Source organism: Trachemys scripta, chromosome 9 (assembly GCF_013100865.1).
Source record: "Trachemys scripta elegans isolate TJP31775 chromosome 9, CAS_Tse_1.0, whole genome shotgun sequence".
NCBI classification, from domain to species: Eukaryota; Metazoa; Chordata; order Testudines; family Emydidae; genus Trachemys; species Trachemys scripta.
This window is the reverse complement of record NC_048306.1, coordinates 79880853-79906925: the sequence shown is the minus strand read 5'-3', so window position 1 is coordinate 79906925 and position 26073 is coordinate 79880853. Positions and strand designations below refer to the sequence as shown.

At 43.8% G+C, this 26073-nt stretch overlaps 1 protein-coding gene across 3 annotated transcripts in view; it reads left to right on the top strand.

Annotated features, from left to right (window-relative positions):
• PLCH1 (phospholipase C eta 1) overlaps positions 1-26073 on the top strand; it is a 167527-nt gene that overhangs the window by 43425 nt on the left and 98029 nt on the right. For 2 of the 3 annotated variants that reach the window (XM_034782402.1, XM_034782401.1), the window contains exon 1: positions 13976-14195. The exons of the other annotated variant lie outside the window; for it this stretch is intronic. In XM_034782402.1, the coding sequence (XP_034638293.1) occupies positions 14153-14195 (43 nt within the window). In that variant the 5' untranslated portion in view covers positions 13976-14152. Of the gene's footprint in view, positions 1-13975; positions 14196-26073 lie in introns of those variants that run through there. 3 annotated transcript variants of the gene reach the window in all.

Genomic DNA, 26073 nt, shown 5'->3' with positions numbered 1-26073 from the left:
GGCATTAATTGAGATACACAATAAGAATATGCTAAATGAATAATAATAATAATTAATAATTAATAACAGTAAATAATCAGAATAAAGTCTTTTCTTTCCTCTTGAAGGACCAGTTCTACTACTCTTAATCATGGTGAGGTCTGTATTACTGTGTGAATTGTTCTGATAATTTCAATGGAATTGCTTGCATAGTGAAATAAGTCTCACCTTGGTTTAGGGAGACAGAATTTGACCCAAAGCATCTTCTATTCAGCTCTGTGTGGAGTGAGTTTGACCATTGTAGCATTTTATAGAATGGCTTCTTATAAAACTTCTCTCCAAGCAAGTATCAGATCTCTGATACCAATATTAACCAGGAGTAGTTCCATTGAAGCCAATCAAGTGACCATTCTCCTGGTGTCAAGTATCAGAGGGGTAGCCGTGTTAGTCTGTATCCACAAAAACAATGAGGAGTCCGGTGGCATTTTAAAGACTAACAAATTTATTTGGGCATAAGCTTTCATGGGTAAAAAAACAAGCTTATGCCCAAATATATTTGTTAGTTTTTAAGGTGCCACCGGACTCCTCATTCTCCTGGTGTAACGGAGAGCAGAATCTGAGGGTATGTCTACACAGTGGCAGTGCTTTAATGTGGCTGTGTGGTCACAGCTCCAGTGCTGGATGAGAGAGCTCTCCCAGCGCTGTAATAAATCCACCTCTGCAAGGGGAATAGCTACCAGTGCTGGGAGCGTGGCTCTCAGGGCTGTAGCACTGTCTACACTGCCACTTTACAGCGCTGAAACTTGCATCACTCAGGGGGGTGTTCGGTGGCAGTGTAGACAAGGTCTGACCCTCCACCTGAACCTTGCACTGGTATTTTGTAGTACAACAATAAACTATTTTAATACTACTGATAGTGAGAACTCTCAAGAATGACCTATTAGCACAAACTCCACTAATCCTTCAACAGCCGTTAAAGTGATCAGTTTGCAAAGGTGATAATCAGCTAAAGTAGAAAACGTAATTAACTGACATGCGAAAGACAGAAATATTCCATTGCCTGATTTATTTGGCGTTTGTTTGTGACCAGACTGGGTTAATCATCATTCTCCCCCAGGGTCCTCCTGTTTGTCTCTACTTTAAACACTCCTCATGCCAACACTATAGGCTGCAGAGTCACGGCTACTATCCCTTTCGTTTTGGAAGTCTGGATGGGACTGCAATTCCCTTTGGACACTGTCAGTGCCCTTTGCAATTGGACAAAGGAGCTGCTACTGCCTGGCACAAGACACCCTGTCCACAGGGAATTAGTGTGTTGCTTCTGGAGTTCTCCCAGTCCTTGCCAGCCTCAGGAGGATACACTGGGATTGAATATTGAAGTTGAGTCTTCCATGGGGCACACAGCTAAGGGAATAGCCAAATAACAGCTGAATTGGGATTTCTTATCTCTTGACTGAGTAGGGTTACCATATTTTAATTTAAAAAAAGGAGGACACTCCACGGGGCCACGGCCCCGGCCCAACTCTGCCCCTTCCCCAAAGTCCCCACCCCAACTCCGCCCCTCCCTTGAACGCTCCGCCCCCTGCCCCTCCCCCTCCCCTGCTTCCTGCGAATCAAATGTTCGCAGGAAGCCTGAAACAGGGAGGCAGCAGGTAAGCTGGGGCTGGAGGTGGGGCTGGGGCTGGGGCGGTGGCGGGGCGTGAGGAGGCGCAGCCCAGTCCGGCCCCCCCGGCCGAGCGGCTCCCTCCAGCAGCCGGCCGGCCCCAGCCAAGAGGCTCTGGCCCCGGCGTCTCCCGCCTGGCTTGGCTTGGGCTCTGGGGCGCCGGCCCTGGTTCCGGCCGAGTGGCTCCGGCCCACCCTGGCCCCGGCGGCTCCGGCCCAGCTCAGCTCGGGCTCCAGTTCCGGCAGAGCAGCTCCGGCCCGGCACTGGCCCTGGCCGGGCACCGTTGGCCCCAGCAGCTCGGGCAGCCCCGGCCCCGGTTCCGGCCGAGCACCGCCGGCCCCGGTCCCAGCAGCTCCGGCCCAGCTCGGCTCACGCCCTGGCTCAGGCCAAGCGGCTCCGGCCCAGCACCGGCCGAGCGCCGCCGGCCCCAGCCCAGACCCAAGCCCGACGACCCCTCCCTCCCTATTTTCCTGGACATGTCCGGCTTTTGGGGATTTCCTCCCTGACTGGGATTTGAGGACCAAAAAGCCAGACATGTCCGGGAAAATCCGGACATATGGTAACCCTATGACTGAGGCTGTGTTTCACTAGCAGGGTTAGAAAACAATAGTGGTTAGAAAGCTGGTGGCCTGTCTCTACTAGAATTCCACCTGTTGCTTGCAGTGGAGTAACTGCACTGTGGTAAATTTTAAGGGAAAAATCTGGTGAAGGGACTACTCATGGAGTAAAAAGAACAAGAGTACTTGTGGCACCTTAGAGACTAACAAATTTATTAAAGCATAAGCTTTCGTGGACTACAGCCCACTTCTTCGGATGCATATCATGGAGTAAAGTGATCCTCAGTAAGAGCGAGGGTATCAGGGCCTGGCCCCAAGTGATTTCTGGCAGTTAAGTATTTGTGTTGTGCAGACCAACATGTATATTTCTCATTTAAGCATCTCTTCTGCAGTATTTTTTTCATTAGAACTTCATGTTCTGGCATCTAGAGTCTTGGCTGTTTACTGGGCAGGCACACAGAGCACTGCTGATTAGCCTAATCTTCTAGATTTAGGAATGTTAATATTCTGTAATTGCCTAAGTGGAAAGAAGACACACTATGTTTAACAAGCAGTGAATTTTCTCTCAACAGGTCTGAAAACAGCTTTTCATTTTTATCACATTAGAGCTGTTTACTTAACACAATTATTTCCTCTGACTTCTCAGAAACTTCAGCCTTTTGTGTAAACTTCATTTCCATAATTGTCATTAATTCTCCTTTTAGTCTCTAATCTGTCCTTTTGTCAGCTCCCTCTCTATACTTTCAGACTTCAATATCAATGGTGATTTGACCGTTGTTGGGAGGCTGTCATGTTAAATCAGTCTTGCTCAAATTATCCTAGCCAGTGTCCTCTCACTCAGTGCAATGCATTAATTCAATTGTATAGGGCTGTCTATAATTTTCACATTATGCCATGATTATTATTATTCGTGACTGGATTTCTAATCTGGAGAAACTGTTGCATTTCATGTGCACTGAACTCAACATGTTTGAAAAGTCACCTCATCAATTAACTTCTTTTAAAATTTAGTGTCATCTTTCTCCTTGGAGACTCCAGGACTGGAACTGTCTCAGGAGATGTACAGTTTAGAATTTGTCTCCTTCCTTTGCCTTTTTATGACATTTTTTTCTGCCTTCTGTGGAACATAAACGACTTCATTGAAGTATCTGAAAATGTGATTTCAATAGAGCATATTGAAATGTGAAGTTTGTGTGTGAACTTTATAAACAAGAACTCTGAAACCTGGCATTAAACCTGGAGTAATTTAGCTGGATTTGCTTTCATAGTAACATCTTACAGCACTGTGCCTCATTTGGATGTTTCATTCTGTAAGTATAAATATCTTCCTAATGAGTAAAAAGCAACAGAGGGTCCTGTGGCACCTTTAAGACTAACAGAAGTAAAGGTGCCACAGGACCCTCTGTTGCTTTTTACAGATTCAGACTAACACGGCTACCCCTCTGATTCCTAATGAGTAGTGACTCTACCTTTCTCACATTTCATTAGCAATATGACCACTGAGGAACTTCACAGTTGCTATTTTGCTCCACATCATTGGCTACACTCTGAACATCCTGGTGACATCAGGGATAGAACTCAGATCCCCCCGTTTCAAAAGCACACTTGAACTAAAAGGAGGTCTCTACTAATTCTTAGAGAACAAACATCTTGGTATTTCTTGAGTCCCTTCAAAAGAGAGCAGTGGTACACATATACACGAGACAGCTCATTACCATATTATAATGCTGTCTGTAGGTATCTGCATATGTGTGTGTGTTATTTTGCAGGCCAGGAGTAGACCTAATTGTGTCCCTTCCAGGTAGGTCTAACAAGTTTTGTTTAAGTAGTAGCTGAACATTCCATGCATATTGCTCAAGCATGTAATATGTCTACATTGCCTCAGGATTTCTTATCCTTCTAATTTTATTAGGAAAAGCTGTTACTAACTGCATTTGCATGATATTAAAATTCTTGCCTGCTTATGTCTGAAATTTCTGGTCACAGAAGCGGAGGCTGTTGCTGATATATCTTGTACTCCAGGGAATCTCTGCATGCCCTGAAGCAACAGTGTCAGTTTTCTTCACTAAAAGAGAGATACAGTAGTACATATGTGTGGAGAATAACAAATTAGAGATACAGCTGGACTCAAGCTAGTTAGAAACAGATGATTTAGTAGTTTCCCATTACAAAACCTGGCTCCAATATGAAAAATAGGTTAAATAATTATAATGTTTGTAATAACTCTCTTCAGGACTGGATGAACCTAATTCCTTCTCTCTCTCTCCCTCACCTCCCCCCCGATCTAAACGCATATGAGCCAACAGATGCAAAGTATCTTCAGTCTCCAGGCTGTGGAAACTTGTACAAGGCAACACAAGAAAATTTTATCTGGGTTTCTATAGTATAAAATGAATAACTGTTTTGTTTGCTGGCCTGGGACATTGTTTGGCAAATTTTGGCTCTGTCTCTCTTTAGGAGGACAAAACGAGGTTCAAAAATTTCAAGTCAGAAGCCACTTGCTATATTTGAAAATCACTAGCCAGGGCTGTGTATGGGAGAGTCAGGAGTCTAGAGTGTGTGTGTGTGATTGGAGGAAGGCTGGTGTCTCACAAGGCTGTGTGTGTGTGTTTGGGAAGGGAAGTTGGGGTTTCTGAAGGCTGTGTGTGTAGCACAGATGGATGAGTGGAGGATTTGGGAATCCTCCCAGGTTGTTGGTGTGTGGGGAACATGGGAGGCCTCCAAGGCTGTTGGGTGCAGGAGAGAGCATCTCCGTGACAGCTGGCAGGGTTGGGAGCAGGTCTCCACAAATAGAGGTGGAATTTCTGTTCAAAGGGATCGGGGGTGGGAGGGGCTACGGGGGGCCCAGAGATTCAGTTCTCTGCCAAGAGAAGCAGCTGCTGCAGGGATGGGAGTGGTGGGTTGATGGATTCCCTCTTGCTTACCCCCCTAGTGGTGCTGCTGGGCAGGCAAAGGAGGACAGAAGCAGTTGCTCATAGTTCCTGGAGCAGAGATGCCCATAAATGATTTTTCACTTGCTAGTATCAAGCTGACCAGCCCATATTATAAACCTGATTTCAAACAAACAACCGCCCCCACCCCCAAACCTTGCAGGTGGCCAGTTAGTTCATGTTAATATATGTGATCAGACCAGCAGATGAAAACTGATCATTTTACGTGAAGGTTCAAAGAGTTCAACCTTAGCAACTGGAAATGACTTTGATTGCTACTCCATTGTTTTTGTGTATCCTGGAGCAGATCAGGTACTGTGCTTAGTCCTTAACTCCCTGAGCTAGCAGGAACAGAGAGTATTGTGGAGAGGTGAGACGGGAAAATGAGAGCTGTACTATTCTACTCTTTAAGACCGAGGCAGGGTCTTGTTCAGGAAAGCATTAAAGCATTTGCTTCAGTGCTGACCTGATATGGATACTTTTCTGAATTGGGGCCTTAGACTCCAGTGCCTCTTGAGGCAGGGGCAGTGTCCTCAGGCCTATTTATTAAAGCACACAGCGCACTGTTGGTGCTAAACAAATAACTTTGAAACATAAGACTTAGAATCATAGAATATCAGGGTTGGAAGGGACCTCAGGAGGTCATCTAGTCCAATCCCCTGATCAAAGCAGGACCAACACCAATTAAATCATCCCAGCCAACGCTTTGTCAAGCCAGGCCTTAAAAACCTCTAAGGATGGAGATTCCACCACCACCCTAGGTAACCCATTCCCATGCTTCATCACCCTCCTAGTGAAATAGTGTTTCCTAATATCCAACCTAGACCTCCCCCACTGCAACTTGAGACCATTGCTCCTTGTTCTGTCATCTGCGACCACTGAGAACAGCCGAGCTCCATCCTCTTTGGAACCGCCCTTCAGGTAGTTGAAGGCTGCTATCAAATCCCCCCTCACTCTTCTCTTCTGCAGACTAAATAACCGCAGTTCCCTCAGCCTCTTCTTGTAAGTTGTGCCCCAGCCCCCTAAATCATTTACGTTGCCCTACGCTGGACTCTCTCCAATTTGTCCACACCCCTTCTGTAGTGGGGGGACCAAAACTTACTAACTGATGCTGTGCAGCAGGGCTGGCTTTAGCAGGTGTGGGGCCCCACGCCGGGACGCGAATTGTCTCGCCCCACCCCCCGCCCCAACTCCGCCCCTCCCTGGCCCATTGGAGCCCTCCCCAGATCCCCGCCCTGGCCCCGCCTCTTCCCCAAGCATGCTGCATTCCTCCTCCTCAGCAGCGCCGTATTATTGCTTACGCCGACAAGGCCTAGGCCTAAGGTGGCAAATTTTCAAGGGCGGAAGCTCCCCTCTGCGCTCCGCCCCCCTGCTCCAGCTCACCTCCGCCTCCTCTGCAAGCGCGCCGCAGCGTCCTGTTTCTCTCCCCTCCCAGTGCTTGCACCGCGAAACAGCTGAAGAGGCAGGGCTGGAGGCGGGGATTTGGGAAAGGGATACAATAGGGGAAGGGAAGGGGCGGAGTTGGGGCGGGAACTTTGGGGAGGGGGTTGGAATGCGGGCGGGAAAAGGGTGGAGTTGGGGCGGGGCCAGAGCGGCAATTATTTCCTGGCCTAGGGGCAGCAAAATTATTAATCTGCCACTGCTCCTCACCCCTCCCTCCCAGGCTTGCGCTGATCAGCTGCATGGCGGCGCAAGCGCTGGAGGGAGAGGGAAGAAGCAGGACACGGCTTTTTTTTTTCTTTTTTTTACCCCCACTCCTCCGGCAGCCCCGGACGTTGTGGGGCCCTCTTAGGCGCGGGGCCCCATTCCGGGGAATCGGCCGAATCGGCTTAAAGCCGGCCCTGCTGTGCAGTGACCCTTCTGCCCAACACAGAGAGCACCAGGCTGCCTACCCGTCCAGCTGCAGGCAGCAGGGTTGCTCAGTGCTGGTCTGCATGACACATGACTCCAGCCTTTGCTATTATCTCTCACTCTCAAGAGCACTCAATTCAACCACCTCCTCCCCCACAATTTACTCCAAATTCCTAATTTAAATATTAGAGACAAGGGGGTGAGGTAATAGCTTTTATTGAACCAATTTTTGTTGGTGAGAGAGAAGTTGGTTCAGTTAAAGATATTACCTCATCCACCTTCTCTCTCTAATATCCTGGGACTGACACAGCTACAACTAGACTGCATAACTTAAATATAACTACAGTTAAATTCGTACAGTGCAGCCTCCCTCAAAGACTGGGCAAAGATTCCCCAAATGTAATGAGTACAGTTCTGTTTCCTCTTTATTAGACAAACACCTACCTTTGTTAAGCAGCCAGTCTTGGAAAATTTATTGAGAGATTGCTTAAGACAAAACTTATGTATTTTTTCATTTCTTCTAACCATTGTGCAACTTCTTGTAAGGTTTTTGCTCCAATGGTCTTGGATTTTAGTACTCAAGGAATAATAACAACACAATACTTCAGGCTATATTTATGGAAATGCTGATTATTTTTCATTTTTTACCAGTAAAAATCTTGCCTAGTTACGAGAGCACAAGAACTTTACTAATACATTATTAAATTATTTTCAAAATAGCACATATTTTAAATGTTAGGCTTCATTTTGCTGATGGGCAGTGCTATATAATGATCTCTGTTGAAGCCTTGTTCAAGCCTGAACTTGAGGCTACAGCACCATAGGTGCCTGATACAGATTGCAGAATTCACATTCTTAATCAATTTCAAATTATAAAGACACTTGAGAGAGAATGAAAACAAAGATCTAATGCAATAATTTGTGCTTGAATTTACAATCTGACTATAGAAACATGTAGAGAGCTCATTCATTCATCCGCCTTTTAGAGAGCCAATTATAATTGAGATAAACAAATTTATGGGAAAATAGCAATTAAATATGCAATTTTAAATTCATAAATATAAACATTGTATATCAAATTTATGAATTGGCTGCCTCCCCATCTGCCATCAAACACATGCACACCTTTCAGACGTCTGTGAATATCACTAGGTATATCTCTGGATGAAGGCAGGACATTTCACCGCTTCTGGGATCTCTCTTGCATAAGAGGTTTCCAAAAATGCACCAGACCGTTCAGTTCTGTTCATGTGTATATCTCTATTCCCTTCTGCCTGTATTTGCCATCTTTCCAAAGAACATCCTCTTCACTTGTCACGTATAGATCTGATAAAGATGGCAGGTTTCTGATGCAGATAATAAGAAGTTTTATTCATTGCTAGATGACTTTTCATGAAGAGATTGTAGTACAGTTTAGGTCAAAATTAGATTAAATTTAGATGAAGTGCTAAAATATTATTGTTTTCTTATTTCATTATTTATTGTAGGAGAGAAAAGTTCTATATATCTGCTCTCCATGCTCGTTAGCAAAATTAGTCTTTGTAATAGTTTCCAGCTACTTTGACAGAGAAAGAGAGGAACTGGTGAAGCAGAAAATTAAAATTCTTGTGATGTTGTAATTTCAAGATCTAATAATTAAGCCACAATCTCATTTATTGGTAAATGAATACTTTGCTGTAGAGTGTGCACCATCTTTTTATCTTTTTCTTGTGCATACTCTGGTTAAAATGTCTTTTTGGTGCTTAAAAACCTTGCCTGTCAAGAAGCAATAGTTTTTGGCAAGGAAAATTAATATTCTTATACTAAATATACAACAGAATGTGGTATTTTCATATGTTCAGGCACAAAGGGGCAAATCGTAATCCCACAGGGTTTAGGGAGGGCAAGGAAATGTCCCCTCAGTCTGTGGAATGGTATTGGGTTATGCAGCAGCTGCTACTGTAGCCTCAGATTCTGCAGTAGTCTGCGCTACTGCTGTGCCCATCTTTTGCATAGGAATTGATAGATGTTCAGCTGGTAAATCCCATTGGGCCTACTCACCTCCTATATCTATCCCTTTGTGTGCTGGGATGGAGGGAGCCCCAACACAGCAGAGTTCTGTGGTGCAGAAACCCTGTAGGGGCTTCCTGCAGCCCATCACCCACCTCACCAGAATTGCACCAGTTCCAGTATGTTCAGGGCCTTTGGTGACCATAGAGCAGGAAGTAGGTGTAGGATTTATGCTTCTGAAATATTTGTTTAGTTTTATAGAGTGACAACTTACAGCCCAGGGGTGGGTGTGTAAGGTGACTCTTTTTAAAGCCTCCTTTGCAGCTACCAATCCTAAGCTGCTGTGACGGTTGGAGAGGCCTCGGCGTAATTTAAATAGTCCTGGGGGGCCTGTTTAAATTAAGTCAGCCTCCTGGTGTTGCCCAGTGGGCTGCAGTGCTGCCTGAAATCTTTGCCCTCTTGCCACCCTGCTCCTGGCATACCCTCTACAGCAGGACTTATGCAGCCCTCAGTGAGCAGCCTTAAGGATGGCTTCTGTGGTGCTTGTGCCAAAGAGCCCTTTCTCAGCAGGAACCAGGATGTTTAGAGCCCCTTTTCATTCTTTTAGGCTACTCCTGTCTTTTTACCAACTGTATAGGGACTGGAGTAGGGGAGAGTTTCTCACCCAGAGATTTTAAGGCCAGAAAGGATCATTAGGATCATCAGTTCTGATTTCCTGCACACTGCAGGCCATTGCATTTCTCCCAGTATTTTCTAACCTGAGTCCGATAACTTGTTTTCTAAAAGATATACTCTAGTTCAACCACATCTAGTCCTGAAGACATCAAATTATAGAGAATCCACCGCATCCCCTGATAGCCTCTTCCAGTGGTTAATTACTCTCGCTGTTTGCCTTATTACTGGTTTGAATTTTTCTAGCCTCAGGATCCTGTCACTGGATCTTGTGATGCATTTGTCTGCTAGATAACCGAGCCTTCTAGTGTCAGGTATCTTTTTCACTAAGAAGGTTTCTGTCATGCAGTTCATGCACATGGTAGATTGCCGGGTTGCTGTACCAGATATGGTCTGGCCACTGAATTTCCTTCTCAGAGAGATAAAAGACTAGATGTGTTCACTGTAACAGTTATGCACCCACCTTATAGTAGCTCCATCTAGATTGCATTTCCCTAGTTTGTTTATGAGAAGGACATGTGAGACAGTATCAAAAGCCTTACTAAAGTCAAGATATACCACATCTACCGCTTCCCCGCATCCACAAGGCTTGTTACCCTGTCAAAGAAAGCTATCAGGTTGGTTTGACACAATTTGTTCTTGACAAATCCATGCCGACTGTTATTAATCATCTTATTATCTTCTAGGAGTTTGCAAATTGATTTCTTAATTATTTGCTCCATTATCTTTCCGGGTACAGAAGTTAAGCTGACTGGTCTGTAATTCCCCGGGTTGTCCTTATTTCCCTTTTTATAGATGGGCACTATATTTGCCCTTTTCCAGTCTTCTGGATACAGTATTGGCCTTGGAAAAACTGTACTGTTATCTACCATGAACATTAATGTTTATTTAATGCAGTTAGCAGAAACTAATATTATACTGCCAAATTCTTATCCTGAACGTATTTGTCACCACCATTTTATACTGAAATTATGATATTTTGATGCAAAATTGAATGTTCAAGACAGAATTTTGTTTTCAATGTTTCACCTTCAAAACTGTTAGAGGATCGCATGTACATTGCTATTCCTACCGTTAAGCTGTTGGTTCTTTTCACTATTATTTATAGTGGTTTGAGCTGAAAGTAGGAAAACTGGAACAGTATGAGGTTGACTCAGCTAGTATTTAAGTAAGACCTGGATACTGGGTCAGGTGGTGCAAATGAGTTTGTTGCCTTTGACTTTTCCCTTTCCAGACAGCCTAACTGTAATCTAGAGGCTTTCTTCATGTGTACATCAACTTCAGATCCCTCTCTGAATGACAGTGCTAGGGATTTGACATAAATCTGATATGTCACTGCTGAGTTGTTGTGTTGATATTTCAAGCTAAATATAGCTACAAGCATTTCTCGTATAGGTTTGCATAGATAGTTTGAATTATGTTGATATCTTTATTGTGACATTCTTGCTATTGCTAATTCATACTCCATGCTCTAAATTTTAAAATGGCGTGTCTTTTAAGCCATTATGCCTTTAAAGAAGAAAAGAGAAGTAATATTTTAAAGCCCAAACATCAAGGGATGGATCAATAAATCACCAGGCAGGCGTTCTTCCAGAGGAACTGTCAAGTTAAAGGATGCATTGTATAGATGAGGTTATGGAATATAACAAAGTTATAGTTATAATGGAGCTGAGATTGTTTCTGGGTACTAAATCATTAAAGAATGTGCAGTAATTAGTTCCTAGTAATATGTAATTGAGTGCAGTCTGATTATATCAAGAATTTACAATTAGAATTCAGTGAGGCAGTTTATTTTAATATGTTTTGCATGTACAACAGATCCCTACATTGGAATGTAATTCTCTGCAGCTCAGATTATAACTAACAGCCTCATTCTGGTGCTTCTATCCAATGAAAGCCATCTTGCAGACTGATAGCCAGATACTTCAGCGCATGTAGTGTGTACCATATAGCTCTCCTGAAACGCTGGGGGAAGGCAGCATATTGGATTGAGGCTTTTATTGTTTTTGGGAGTCAAAATAAAAGACTCTTCGTCTGTTGTTTGCTGTTTCTGCTTGTGAGAGGGTGATGTAAGCAAGACCTTTTCTCATATTCAATTGGTGATCCATTGAAAACCCTCAGGAGTTCTTCTCTAAAACATCTCAGAAAAGATGAGTGATATAAATGTAGATGAGTTTGTACAGGGCCCAATATCTGCAAGCTTGCCTTGTGCTAAGCTGCCGTTGGCTTCAGCAAAGGTACAACATATGGTGTGCCCATAGTTACTATGAAGTAGAAGTGCTGTCTACTGGTTTGAGTATTGGGCTAGGAGTCAGGAGCTCTGAATTCTAATTCTGGGTCCAATAGCAATTGTAGTGGTGGGAAAATCACATAGCTTCTCTGTGCCTCAGTTTCCCCATCTGTAAAATGAGGATGATACTACTTAGCTATCTCATAAGTTTGTATGAGGCTGAATTAGTTTGCAAATCATGTTGCATGTAGTTGAAAGATTTAGTAGAAGCACAAAATATGAATATTATTAATGACAATGGAAAGGTGGGTTTTAGATTTATTTTACAGTCTTTGCACCTGCTGGGTATTCTGCGTGCCTGTTTCCTAGTATGCTGCAGTCCATCCTGAATATATGTTGATTGCAGTGAACCCTGCTATTTGTGTCATTAACACTTGAGAGGTAGTGCACTCTGAATTTGAAACATATATCAAATCTACTTTTATTCTGTCTTCTGCTTGGCTCCTATTTTCAATAGAGCCCTAAAGACAGATCCTCCACCTTCTGCACAAGCTTGCTCACACTTCCCATGGCTCCCGTGTTCCCCAGTTCTCAGGAAGGAGCACAATGGAAGCCCATCCTGGTGACTGATGTAGTGTTCACCATGTCAGTAGCAATGAGCATCTGTCTCCCTCTGCCTTGCAAACCAATCTACACACCCCTTCCACAACCAAGTATACATGTTTCTGGGTATTAGTTACTGTCAAAATGTGGATCCAATCTTTTATTCATGCTGAATGGATTTGATTCATTTTATGAAACACCTGTATGGGTTGTAGTTACTTAACAAGTCCCTGAGTCAGGAAGTGTTGTTCAGTGGTCAGGGGACTGAGAGTCAGAATTCTTGGAGTTGTTCTCAGATGAGAAGGGCCCTACCAAAAGTCATGAAAAATGCGTCACGGACTGTGAAATCTTGTCCCCCTCTGTGAAATCTGGTCTTTTGTGTGCTTTTACCCTATTCTATACAGATTTCACAGGGCAGACCAATGTTTCTCAATTCGGGGGTCCTGATCCAAAAGGGAGTTGTGGGGGAGAGGGGGGTCCGCAAGGTTATTTTAGGGGGATTGCGGTATTGCCACCCTTACTTCTGTTCTGCCTTCAGATCTGGGGAGCTGGAGAGCGGCGGCTGTTGGCCTGGTGCCCAGCTCTGAAGGCAGCACCCCGCCAACAGCAGTGCAGAAGTAAGGGTGGCAATACCATACCAAGCCATCCTTACTTCTGTGCTGCTGCTGCTGGTGGCTCTGCCTTCATAGCTGGGCACCCAGCCAGCAGCTGCCACTCTCCAGCTGCCCAGTTCTGAATGCAATGCTGCCGCCAGTGGCAGTGCAGAAGTAAGGGTAGCAGTACCACAACCCCACAACTCCTTTTCAGGTCAGGACTCCTTCAATTACAACACTGTGAAATTCCAGATTTAAATAGCTGAAGTCATGAAAATTATTATTTTTAAAATCCCACGACTGTGAAATTGACCAAAATGGACCGTACATTTGGTAGGGCCCTGATGAGTGACATTCCTGTGCTTAACACCTCGCAGGATCAGACCCTAAGTTAGATGGAAGCACTGCAGCCTTTTCTGTGGTGCATTCATTTTAATGCATATGATGTGCAGAAAACTTTAAAAAATGTCTTCATCACTAAAATGAAAACTGGGAAAGGACAAGATGACTGCTTCTTCCACTTCATGGATTCCCTCGGCTGCAGATGCTGAGACTTACTTTTGAGTGAAATTCTGTCTTGTTTTCATTTTCAGCATTCAGGCTGCGCCACTCACCCATTCTTAAACTGAAGTATGCTAATCAGTTTCTGACCGACCATCAGCGTGGGAAGGATTTCCTTGACACTTAAAGACCTGCTCTTCACAGGCATTATGCACATTTAGTGCCTGGAGGGTCTTCATCTTTATACTATGCATACATGTCTCAGACCAAAAGTAGTCACAGCTCCTGCATTCCCACAATAGCAGCCACACAAAGCAGATGCTTTCAGTTTTCCTGTCAGGCTGTGCTTTTCAGCTTTGAACAAAGTTGTATCTTGCTCATGGATTTATATTTTCCTGTCTGTCTTATGGATCACAAAGACCTCATTATGGCTCATAAATGACAGCATTGGCAGAATTCTCATCTAGCTCTAAGGATTGCTTTCCAAATGTTTTATTTCTGTAGACGTGAAGACTGAATTGACGCTTTCCTTCAGGGAGATATTCCATTGTGTCTGTCAATAATGCATAACAATAACAAATTTAATGGCAGACCTTGAAGTATATAAAAATTTAAGTCCAGAAAAAGGTAAGGATTTTTTGGTTTTGGAAATACTATAGAAAGATCATGTACATTTCTGGAAGTGTTTATAGGAAAGATCATGTATATTTTATACTTCATCAATGGTAAGTTGCATTTTACATTTATTTGGACATTGATAACATGAAATAATTATGGTAGATATTACTGTGTATTCTGAGTGGAAAAACTGATTTTTTTTCATTCATTCAAAAGTACGTGTCCCCGTGAAAACGTAGACTTTTATGAGCTATCACTTTAATCAGATTGACAAACTGCACTTCTGTGTCATTTTAAATGAATACAAATTACTTGCCAATATAAACATTCCTGACCATTTAATCTACAAGTCATTTTGCCATGATATACAGGTTTGCATGAGAATCTCACCTATTTTTCTCCAGTAGCACTTACAAATAGTGTGTATCTAGGCAAATTGTGTGTAAAGTTCTGATCAAACAATATCTGTTGACGTGTATATGTTCTACCAAGGAGTATATAAGGATTATATAAGAAAGAAGATCTGAACAACTTTCTTCAGTAATTTGCAATTTATGATGCCTAATATTGTTCAACTAAAGTGAGTGGTGGGTGGAAAATCGTAATTAGCTTAAGCCTGTAAGTGGGATAAAAAGAATTGATATAGTGAAATAGAGGAAGAAATCATGATCCTATCCATTAAATATGTTATATTTTTTGTATGCTGCCTGTCATTAGTAATGGTTTTAGGTAGTGTACTTTTAAAGAAAAAGATCAACATCAACACTAAAATAAAAATATTTAAATACACTAAAATATTAAAAATACTAGAAGTGTTTGGATAAATTTGGCAAGGGACTGGTTTCTCTAACTAAGTTCAGAAAACATTTTGCAGCAATATCTTTTATTCTGAAATATTCCAAAAATAGCTTAGTGACATTTGTCCCAAATATCTTTTTAACACTAACAAACTTGTGTTTAATGATTTTTTTAAAGGGTATTACTTCGAAGTTCAGATACTAGCTTTCTTCATGGCAATTTGTATTTACCATGTGTAATTTATTATGATAAATATTTTCTGACCATTACCAATATCTGATGCTATCTGAATGGACATTGGTGTTCTCTAATCCATAAATAAGATGCTGGGGTGAGATTTGTTGGTCTATCCTCTAGGAGAATGGACACATGTATTGAGGATTTAGTATATTACTGTTCCAAGAACTGTATTTATATTTTGGAGGTTTCTGTTTTCGTTACACAACTCTAGATTAAGTTTATGTATATGGTGAAGTAAAGAGGACAAAGTGCCACTCCATCTGTTTTAGAAAGCAAAGGAGGTAAGGGACACAAGAATTAGCTTTTTAAAAGGGAGCTTTGCTAAAGCCCTTAAAAGTGGTAGAGATAAATAAGACTTCATTGGTTTAGCTTTTCAGCTCTATAAGTTCCTTTGTGTAACAGAGCTTATTTCAAAATGTGCATTTACAGATAGGCACATTTCAGACTGAAATATTTAATTTATGTTGTAGTGCTTTCAAAGGCCATTTAGTAGCTACTTTTCCTCCTGCCAAATATAACATTAACTGTCTAATGTACATTTTGTTTAATCCTTTTCAGTTTGTAACATTGTCATTCCTCTTTGTGGGAGAAGGCAGCTCAAGGACAAAGAGTAAAAATAAATATAAATACAATACAACTCAATCCCCCCTTGCATATTTGATTTATGCGGCTCAAGTTTGTCTCACTCCATTTTAACAAAAGAAGGTCCATGTTCTCCACTCGGTTACATCTGTGCAACCCCATTTACTTCAATGAAGTTGTGTCAGTGCAGTTAAGAGCTAAACTGGGCCCCCTGGGTTTATAGCTCATATAATAGCTTAATGATGATAATGCTGTTTGACCAATACTTTACAGACAACCTCAGGGGAAAATGTGTCAGATTTTTAAATGTGTGAAGTAAATGTGTTATATATATTAAAAAATTCTGTTATCTTGTCAACATAGCCTTAATCCCCAGTTGGTCCTCATTTGAGTCTAGATTATGCCTGGACCTTCCATAGAGTGCAATGGGGATGGGAGGAAGGAAGGACCCTGGCCCCATCTTTATGCAGTCCACATAAGAATCAAGAGTGGTTGCAGGCTCTGTGCTCAGGAGAGAGTATGAACTGGTAAGGATGGCACAGCCAGGGCCCTTGTAATACCTGTAAAAGTGCTTCCCTTTTAGTGTTGGATGAAGTGATCCCCTGTAGGACCCAACATTACAAATGCTTGCTACCAGATGTAGTGAATACAGTTATTTGCAGTCCCATTGATTCATGCTTAGCAGTAAGTGTTACAGGATCAGGCCCCTAGTCTGCATATCTGTTTGAGGCTCAAAGTCAACATGACTGCTCTTGTGAGTAATTGCTAACCAGCATGAGTAAGATCAGGGACACCGTGTGGCCTTTAAAGGTCTAATGTAAATAGAGGCTGTTGAGCATGGTGTGAGAGAAGATGCACAGGTGTGTTTTATCCTGGTGAGTTAAGAAACCCAGTTTCAATAAACTCTCAGCATTTACCCCTCTCTTGGCAGAGAATAAGCATTTGGAATATGTTGTGAAAGAAACTTAGTGTCTATCTGAAATGATGAGCCACTAATTTAAAATTGTTCAAGTGGTAATTTCACAGTTCTGATGAAGGCTCTGATGGCAAAGTGGTACACGGGAGTAACAGTGAGTAAATTAGTTTTGATGACATTTCATAGCTGACAACATGGGAATAGCAGTGTTTGGCCTGTTCATGCGTTACCATCCCTTGCTATCAAGAAATGAATCATGGACAACAACTTGTTTTTTCTTATGTAACCTCTGTGAAGTTTAGCATTTGTTTGTGGGCCCTGACAGCCTTTCTCTGTGGAGCTAGGGGGCTCATAAAAATACAGTCCCACGTGCAGCTGTGACTCTAGAACCAAAATTACTCTCCTTCTTACTAGAATTCAGGTTTTGGCTCCAGTAGCCATAAAAATAGCCACCTCTTTGGAAAATAGCCAGTAGAGGCTGGGAACGGCCAACAGAGACCTTTAAAATGAATCAGAAGCTAAGGACTATTTTCTGAGGGGGGGAGGCAGTAAAAGGCTCAGGAGGGGCAGGACTGAATTTGGGAGAGTTGTACTGAGAGCTCTGTGAGGACTAGAGGGCTCAGCCATGGCTCACTTAATCATCTGCAAGCTCTGGTCCTAGTTGCTGACCCAGAGACCTAAGTCCCTGTATACTATCTGTAAGGTGTTGGGGAAAGCCTCAGTCCAGAGATCAAGAGAAGAAAGACTAGACCTGCCTACATTGGATGCAGCCAGAGATGACACGTAACTGTTAATGGGCAGGGGGGAAAACCACAATTTAAAGCAGCAGTTTTCAAACTTTTTGAGCTGAGCTTCCCCTTTGAGTTAAAATTTTGGTTGCAAGCCCCCCCCAACACAGACAAAAAGAGGTGAGTCAGGAGGTGGAAGTGGCTCCTGGAGCCTCCCCCGCCGAACATTCCTCCATGCCCCCTTGGGGGTGTGTGTGCGCCCCACAGTTTGAAAACCTCTGATTTAAAGGGTCTGGTGGTATGCAGGAGGGTTCAGGGCAGGACATATAAACCCTAGCAGAAATCTGGGAGAGTGGGGGCACATGAAGGAAAATGGAAGGAATCACATCTGGTACTTCAGAATACCAGAGCTACAGGCATGTATCCAGGTGGTGATGAGGAGAGCCACAACATTTTAGCTACTGAGACACATATGGCTCCAAAACTGCAGGTTCACTCCCCTTGCTGTCAAAGAAAATGAAAGAGGAGTCATGGAAAGGAAGTTGCCGTGGGTAGAGGTAGCCAGAGTCTGCCAATATAAAATCTGCATTCTGTAAGGACAGCATTTCTTCTGATATTCTCTGTACTCAGACTGCTAGGTACTTGTTCAAATGTTGATGATGAACTCTCTTATTTTCATGAGATACATCACATTCAGGACTAAAATGATTAGGAGATACAACTTCTGAGGTGATGTAAAGGGAGTTTAACATGTACAGTTTGGAGACACAATATTAATACTTTGCCCATGATATTGTGTCTTCCATGCACGGATTGCAAAATGCTGTATGAAACGAAAGAGGTGTTTGAGAGAGGGCAAGGTAGGACACATGAGAGATTAGTGAAAAGGAAAGTGCTTTATCCAGGGGACTGGACCCGAAAGGCTTTTCCAGCCCTATTGTCTGTGACTATGATCTGTAGTATAACTAGTTTAGATGGGGGATAAAGAGAGAAGCATATATTATATACACAAATGTGGAAATGGGCAGTAAGGTCTTTGTTACTGTAATGTGTTCATTACCTTGTTTCATGTGAAACTGATTTTTTTTTCTGTAAAATTCAGAAAATGCTTTATAGAAAAGTAACATAGGAAACTTGGTGTTTTGAGTGTCAAGTATCGGGGTAGCCGTGTTAGTCTGTATCTACAAAAACAACAAGGAGTAAGGTATCAGGGGGTAGCCGTGTTAGTCTGTATCTACAAAAACAACAAGGAGTCTGGTGGCACCTTAAAGACTAACAGATTTATTTGGGCATAGGCTTTTGTGAGTAAAAACCTCACTTCTTCGGATGCCTGTTGTTCTGGTGTTTTGAGTTTCTTTTGCTATATTCTCTGTACCAGTGAAAGCCAGAAGGGTTGTAACTATCTTACTTGCAAGCATAACTGAGACTAACATAAACTTAAGGGCCTGTCTACTCTGGCAGTTAACAGCGCTACAACTTTCTCACTCAGGGGTGTGAAAAAACACCCCCTTGAGTGCAGCAAGTTACAGCGCTGTAAAGCACCAGTGTAAACAGTGCTCCAGCACTGTCCAGAACTGGGAGCTGCGCCCCGCGTTGAGGTGGGTTTTTTTAGAGCGACCACACAAGGCACGTTAAAGTGCTGCCACGGCAGTGCTTTCGTGTTGCCAGTGTAGACTAGCCCAAAGTTGAATTAGTTGTAGGCGTGATGCTGCTTTTGTGCCTTTTCCTCCATATTGCTGCTCTCTAAGCAGAGGAGAATTTCAGGTTCCAGTTTGTTTGAATGGTGAAAAAGAATGTAAAAAAAGGTCCAGTCATCTTCTCAATAACTGGCTTCACTGTTACTCACTTGTGGGTGGATTTTTGCTGCCAAAGGAGCTATGGCCGGGTCTGCATTAGCTGGAAATAGAGAAGATCCTGGGTGAATTGACCCCACAGAGAAAAAACATGTTCCCTACTCCTGTTTGCAGCATTGATTCTACTCTCTTATTAGGTTACAGAGAGAATGTATGTGTGTATTTCTCCTCTTTATTTTCTGTTTTAAAGTAATTTCTCAGGGCTCAGAAATTGGAAACAACCTTGTTAGTGCACAAACATTAGTCTTGGATTGGTTAGACTGTCAAATAACAGAAGATAAACTGGGAAACACAGAAGCTTGTTTTGTTGGGTCTAGAAAGCTAGTTGAAAGTGAGGAAGTTTCTTCCTGTTGTATGTCAAGATTTCAACATAGAGGATGTGAATCACTAGTATATCAGCAGTCAGTAAATAATTCAGGACAGTAACAGGCATGTTGTACTGCCTACTAGGTTTTGAATTGGATACATCTTCAGATGTTTTCACTGCAATGTAGAAGCATTGTTCTGCACTACTCAGATGCACAAATGACTTTATTTTGTTTATTTGCATTAACAAGATTACTTTGAGGTCTTTGCCTCTGTAAATTTATTATTTATCCAAAGATGTCTCACCATTAGAAATTTATGCTCCCTAATCAAGGTCTGTAACTCATTCCCCCTCCCGGTCTGGCATGTGGATTCCCCACACTTATTCCAAGTATATGATGACCTCTTGCCGCTTGCTGAAAGAATTGCAGGCAGCAGATCTCCAGTCTTTGTGCTGGACCTGGGCCAGTTTCTCATGTTTGGGCTGGGCTGTCCCTGTTAACGTTTTCAGGAAGCCCCAAATAGATGGCACATTTGAAAAAAAGAAACGAGATCAAGGCCAGCAGTTATGTGGCAGGCCTACAACTCTTTCACGAAAATAGAGGAGCGTGTGTGATGTCATAAACCATGGATTTTGTTCAGGGAGGATTGGCTGTGGCTATTATAGGCCTGTAGGAGAGGTAGGTGGAAAGGTAGGATTCTGCTGAAAGCCAGTGGACTGTAGTCCACGAAAGCTTATGCTCTAATAAATTTGTTAGTCTCTAAGGTGCCACAAGTACTCCTGTTCTTCTTTTTGCGGATACAGACTAACACGGCTGCTACTCTGAAACCTGGTTTAGAGAAGCATCTCAGGCCTGAATCTGATCATCCAGTGAATTCAGTGGGATTGTGTGTACTCATCTGCCAGGGTGGTTGGGCCCTAGAGCTTCTGGAGCTTTATCCAAACATTGTGGGGATTCAGTAGCCACCAGTGAGTGCAAATAATGGCTGCAGTGACGAACCATTCACTCACTGTCCAAATCCCACATCGCTGGCACACTTATTTGGCATGACCTCTCTCCACTAAAATCAAAGGAGGTTTTGTCTTTGACTTAAATGAGGTCAAGGCCAAGCCCTTTGTTGCCCATTGCTCTGACTCGCACACGTGATCCCAGTGATTCCACTGACATCAGTGGGTTTGGTTGTTAGAGTAAGGGCTTGGGATTGGGCCCACATATGTAAGTTCCAGGTCCTGGATTTCATAACGTTTTAAATGACTCATTTATAAAACTTCAAAGAAAAATAGACTACATGCAATGCTAATTAATGTCCTTCTTCATTATGGGTTACAAATGTTGCATGAATCATTATTGCCTGGAGTTATAAACAAATTAAATGAGAAACTTTTGGACGCATCATGTTCAAACAATAAGGGACAGTTATGTAATATGACTTCCTTTAGCTTGACATTTGTCTTGCATAGTTATTGCAGGTGCTTTGCTGTGTTTGCTTCTCTTCATCAAGCAAACAAGGTAATTAATGCTTATTACATAGATCCAGAATTAGAATTCAAGAGAAGCTGGCATCCAATCCTGTGCCTTTCCTCTGGCTAAACTGACCAGGCCTGGGACACTGGCAAAAGTAGAAATGAATATGGCTATTGCTCATTGTATTGGATGCATTAGTAAGATTTCTTCCTGAATTACGAGATGTTGCTTGTGGTGTGTCCATGTGAGGTCTTTTCGGCTGTGAAGCAGGACAGCCTGTTGAACATGGCTCCTGGGACAGGCAGACTGCTTTTCGCTTTGGGTAGGTTTTTTAACTTTTTCACACTGTGAACTCTGCATTTAGCAACTGTCTCCTTCGTGGATGCACTCCAGAATCCTTTCCTCTGATTCTAATAGTGCCTCAAAGGAGATGCAACTGGCTGGCATTGTTGAGGACTCTTTACCAGTGACTAAGCAAATCTACTTCAGTGGAAGACCCGTGGCAAAGCACCCAAACCTACAGTCCTTATCCAGTTCTCAGGCAAAGTACTTTGATGGGAGTTTGCCCAAGTAAGGACTGAGTATAGAATTCCCAGTTGGAGCCAAGGAATGGGAATGGGATTCAGATTCCCAGAAAACTGCTTGTGATCAACATTTCTGCTGAATTTTCTTTGTGCTGAGTGGGCTACAGAGCACTACATTTTTGTCCTTGGGGAAGCTTAAACTTTATTTTTTTTAAAGTCTTCTTACTCTGAACTAACTCTCTGCTGTGTTGCTAGAACTGTATAGATGTACTGTATTTGCACTACAGCACGGCACACTAAAACGGCAAAGGTGACCAGACTAAAGTGAGAATGGTTTAACACTTTAAGTAAACCACTAAATAAAGAAAAATGACCAAAGCACTAATTTATCAGTGCAACATAGGGCCCATCCACGGGGGTTAAATGCTTCCACTGCATGGAACCACCACGCTGCCAGGACTGAGCTGGCACTCATGGGGAGAGAAACTCCAGTGTCCTGGCCAACACCTTACCTGGCCACCCGTCACCCTTGGGCCCACCTCTCTGGCTGACACTGTAACCTCTACTCCATGCAAGGGCCCCACTCCCTAGCTGATACCATACCCAGCCACCACTACGGTTGCCACCTGTCCAGGTTTTCCCAAGATCATCCCTTTTTTGAGGCAGCTATCCTGCAAAATCCGTAAGGGTGCTCATTACATACTGCCAGCTGTGCAGTTTTATGAGCTCAGTATCCTCCCGGATGTCTTGTTTTTTTTGTACCCCAGAGGTGACCATGCCCAGGACCTGCTTCCCAGCTGGCACCATATCCAGTCACCACCAACCCACCTTGGGATCCACTCTCCTGGCTGACACTCCCCTGCCACCCTCCAGCCCCCTCCTGGGGCCCATTCCTCTGGCTGACAGAGTACCTAACCATTCACTCCTGCTTCCCCACTCCTGGGACTCATCCCCCTGCCCCTGGCTGACACTGAGCAGCCCAAGATCCAGTCCTCACCCATCCTGGAAATCAGAAACTTCTAGCATTACATGGTATAGGAGAGAACATGTGACCCTGAGCACCAGTAAGGGAACATGGGGAAACACATAGTCAAATGGCTATGTAAAAGCTTCCATCTGTTCTAAGGCTGTTGGTCTGTTCCCCTTGCAATGAAGATGATTAAGCTGTGTAAACTTCTTAACTGTGTGTGCAATCTTTGCTTGCAATAATGATATGCCAATGTGTTACAATGGGTTTTGGCAGCTGGCCATGCATGCAATTAAATGGTTGTGTCTTTCCACACTAGATAAAAGGTTTACTAAGTCTGCAGCATTGATAAAAGGTTTGCTAATCTGGAGTCATACCACATCAGGCTGTAAACACATCAGATCCCACACACTGAGGCTGTGCTGACCTGGTCAGTTCCTGAAAGCGAGAGCTTTAAGAAAAACCCAGTATGCTTGGGAAGTGATGGGGATTATTCTGTAAGTGGCAGTCTCCCCTGTAAGGTGGTCATCAGTTTCCCAGCATTATGCTAGGAAGCATCCAGCTGCTGGAGATGCTTCTTTTTGGATGAAATGTAAAACAGAGTCCTGATGATTTGTGGCCATTAAAGATCCCATGGCACTTTTTTTTGCAACTGTAAAGGTATTAGCCTCAATGTCCTGGCCAAATACCAATGTTGGCAATTACAGTCTCCTAAAAAAAAAAAAGCGGGTAAATCTTTTTTTGCCACAGTATAGTTGATTGTTCTTTGGATAGCTAAGAGGATAGCTGGTCAGTTTCACAGACCAGCATTTTCACAGCATGGTGAAAATGTTAAATGCCATGATTTGCAAATAAAGCAATCATATAAAACTACAAGTGATCAAACTTAAAGAATTAAATAATTTTTAAAAAATTATAATTTCAGATCTAATTCTGTACATCAGCGCAGATCAGTTGGTGCTCTTTGAACCTTTACCACCATAGTTTTGTCAGGTCTCTCCAAATCAACATTTTTGAATATATGTAAAATTATGCACAAAAATGCTGATTTCTTTATGCGGTTACCCATTTGATTCACACACATTTGAGGTTTTGTGTGTACAAATGGTTGCAGTCATAAACTTTGAGGGCAGTTAAGCTACTTGGCTCTGATTTTCAGAAGTGTTCAGCATTACCACTGCATTTGAAGTCAGTAGGACAGATGGGTGCTTAGCACTTCTGGAAATCAGGTCATTCTTTTTGTTTGGGATGGAAGCATTGTCTAACAATTAGAACATGATAGTGAAAGTCAGGATTTCTGTGTTCTGGTCTTCTCTCTATTACTGACTTACTATGAGTGCACTGGGCAAATCCCTTAACTTCTCAGTGGACTCAGCTGTAAAATAGCATAATCATACTTGAGGGATAGCCCAGTCTCAAGGAATGAGTGTGGGTTCAGAGTGAGGAGTTCCTGGGTTCTAATCCTAGTTCTGCTACTGACTTGCTATGTGTCTGTAGTACTTAATACTTAGAGTTCATTAATTGTGTGCACTTTGAAAACCTTGCAGTGAAGGTGCTGCAGAACTGCAAAGAATTATTATTACGAAGTGTAAATTTAGATAGATATTTTAGGTAGGGTGTCCAGGTGCCTAGTTTTCAACTGGAAAGTCTGGTTGAAAAGGGAACCTGATGGGGTCTGGTCAGATATACTGACCGGAAACCCAAAGTCCAGTTACTGCAGGTGAGGGAAGCGGGGAGGCGCCGGGTCTTCACCCACACCAGCCCCTACTCAGCTGGGGCTGCCTCCTACCTGCATCCGGCGGCTGCAGCTCCTAGCCCTAGCTCTGCAGGTGTAGGGTTACCATATTGGAGCCCCTGAAAAAGAGGACACTCCAAGGGGCCCCAGCCCCGCCCATTCCCAACCCCAACCCTGCCCCAACTCCACCCCTTCCCTGCCCCGGCCCCGCCCCAACTCCGCCCCTTCTCCAAAGTCCCTGCCCCAACTCCGCCACCTCCCCTGAACACTCCACCCCCCTGCTCCACCCCCTCCCCTGCTTCCTGCGAATCAAATGTTCGCGGGAAGCCTGAAACAGGCAAGCAGCAGGTAAGCTGAGGGGAGGGCAGGCGGGGGGGGGGGCGAGAGGAGATGCGGCCCAGTCTGGCCCCCCTGGCCGAGTGGCTCCTGCCGGCGGCCAGCCAAGAGGCTCTGGCCCCGGCAGCTCGGGCCCTGGGGCGCTGGCCGAGCACTCCCATCCACGGTCGCTCCATCTCGGCTCGGGGCCCGGTTCCGGCCTCCGGCCAGTGGCCAAGCACCCCCGGCCCTGGCCGAGCGGCACTGGCCAAGCAGTGCCGGCTGGCGGCCGAGCACCCCCAGCCCCGGTCGCTCCGGCCCAGCTCAGCTTGGGCCCCGGTTCCGGCTGCCAGCCAGCGGCTGAGCACCCCCGGCCCCACCAGCCCGGCCGAGCAGCTCCGGCCCGGCCCTGGCCGAGTGGTGCTGGTCGAGCAGCCCCATCCCCGGTCCCAGCGGTTCCGGCTCGGCTCGGCTCGGGCCCCGGTTCCGGCCGAGCGGCTCCGGCCCAGCCCCAGCCGGCAGCCGAGCCCCACTGAATTATAAATATTTGATTGAAGAGATGGAATTAGGAAATACACTGTGAAATAGTGATTGGTGTTATGTTAGTTAAAGCACAAGCAATCTTCATGATTAGGGGTTTGCTATCTGTTCACACAGGGGCCTCTTTAGGTCAGAATTCCAGATGAGACACTGTAAACTGAACAGTTAATATGCCCTTGAGTGAAACATCTTGTGCACTGATCTCCAGTAAAGATAAAGGACCAGACTAGATCTTAGTTACATTAGAGTAAATTCAGGATCACTCTATTAACTTTGGTGGTACAATTCTGGATTTACGCTGCCGTATGTGAGATCTGAATGCCCCCCAGTCCCACGAAAATGTTGATATTTAATTATATATAAAATAATAATACATGGGCATGTTTAACTCAGGAACAGGGTGACGCTTAAAGATCTGGCATGCTCATTATTTAAGAGTAGTTTTGAAAGCCTCTCAGTCCTCCCCAATGGCTGCTTTTTGTTCAATGAAGGATGGTCATCTTCCTGTAAAGTCATGTGCTGGAGCCTCCTACTGGAACGTGTGGCACACTGTCTACAAAACGAGGGAAGCTGCCTCAGCATGGATCCTCCTTACACAAGCTACGCTGTTAGTTGAACAGCTGTGATATGGGATGCAGTTACATGCATCTTGCTTTAATTTGGTTGTATAGTCTCGCTTTTGTGAGTGGAGCAGTGATCGATGTATCCCAACAGCAAACCCATCTTAATAGTGAGGCAAATCTGAGAAAGGGGGAAATTACCAATTTTCTCTAAAATATTTGGTTCATATCCTGGGTGAGTCATGTAAATGAGTGCAGGGTCTTCCAGGCAGAGACCAGAAGCCTGAGTCTCCCCTCTCTTGCACTGGTATTAGGGTTACCAAAAGCCGGGCATGTCCGGGAAAATCGGGAGGGAGT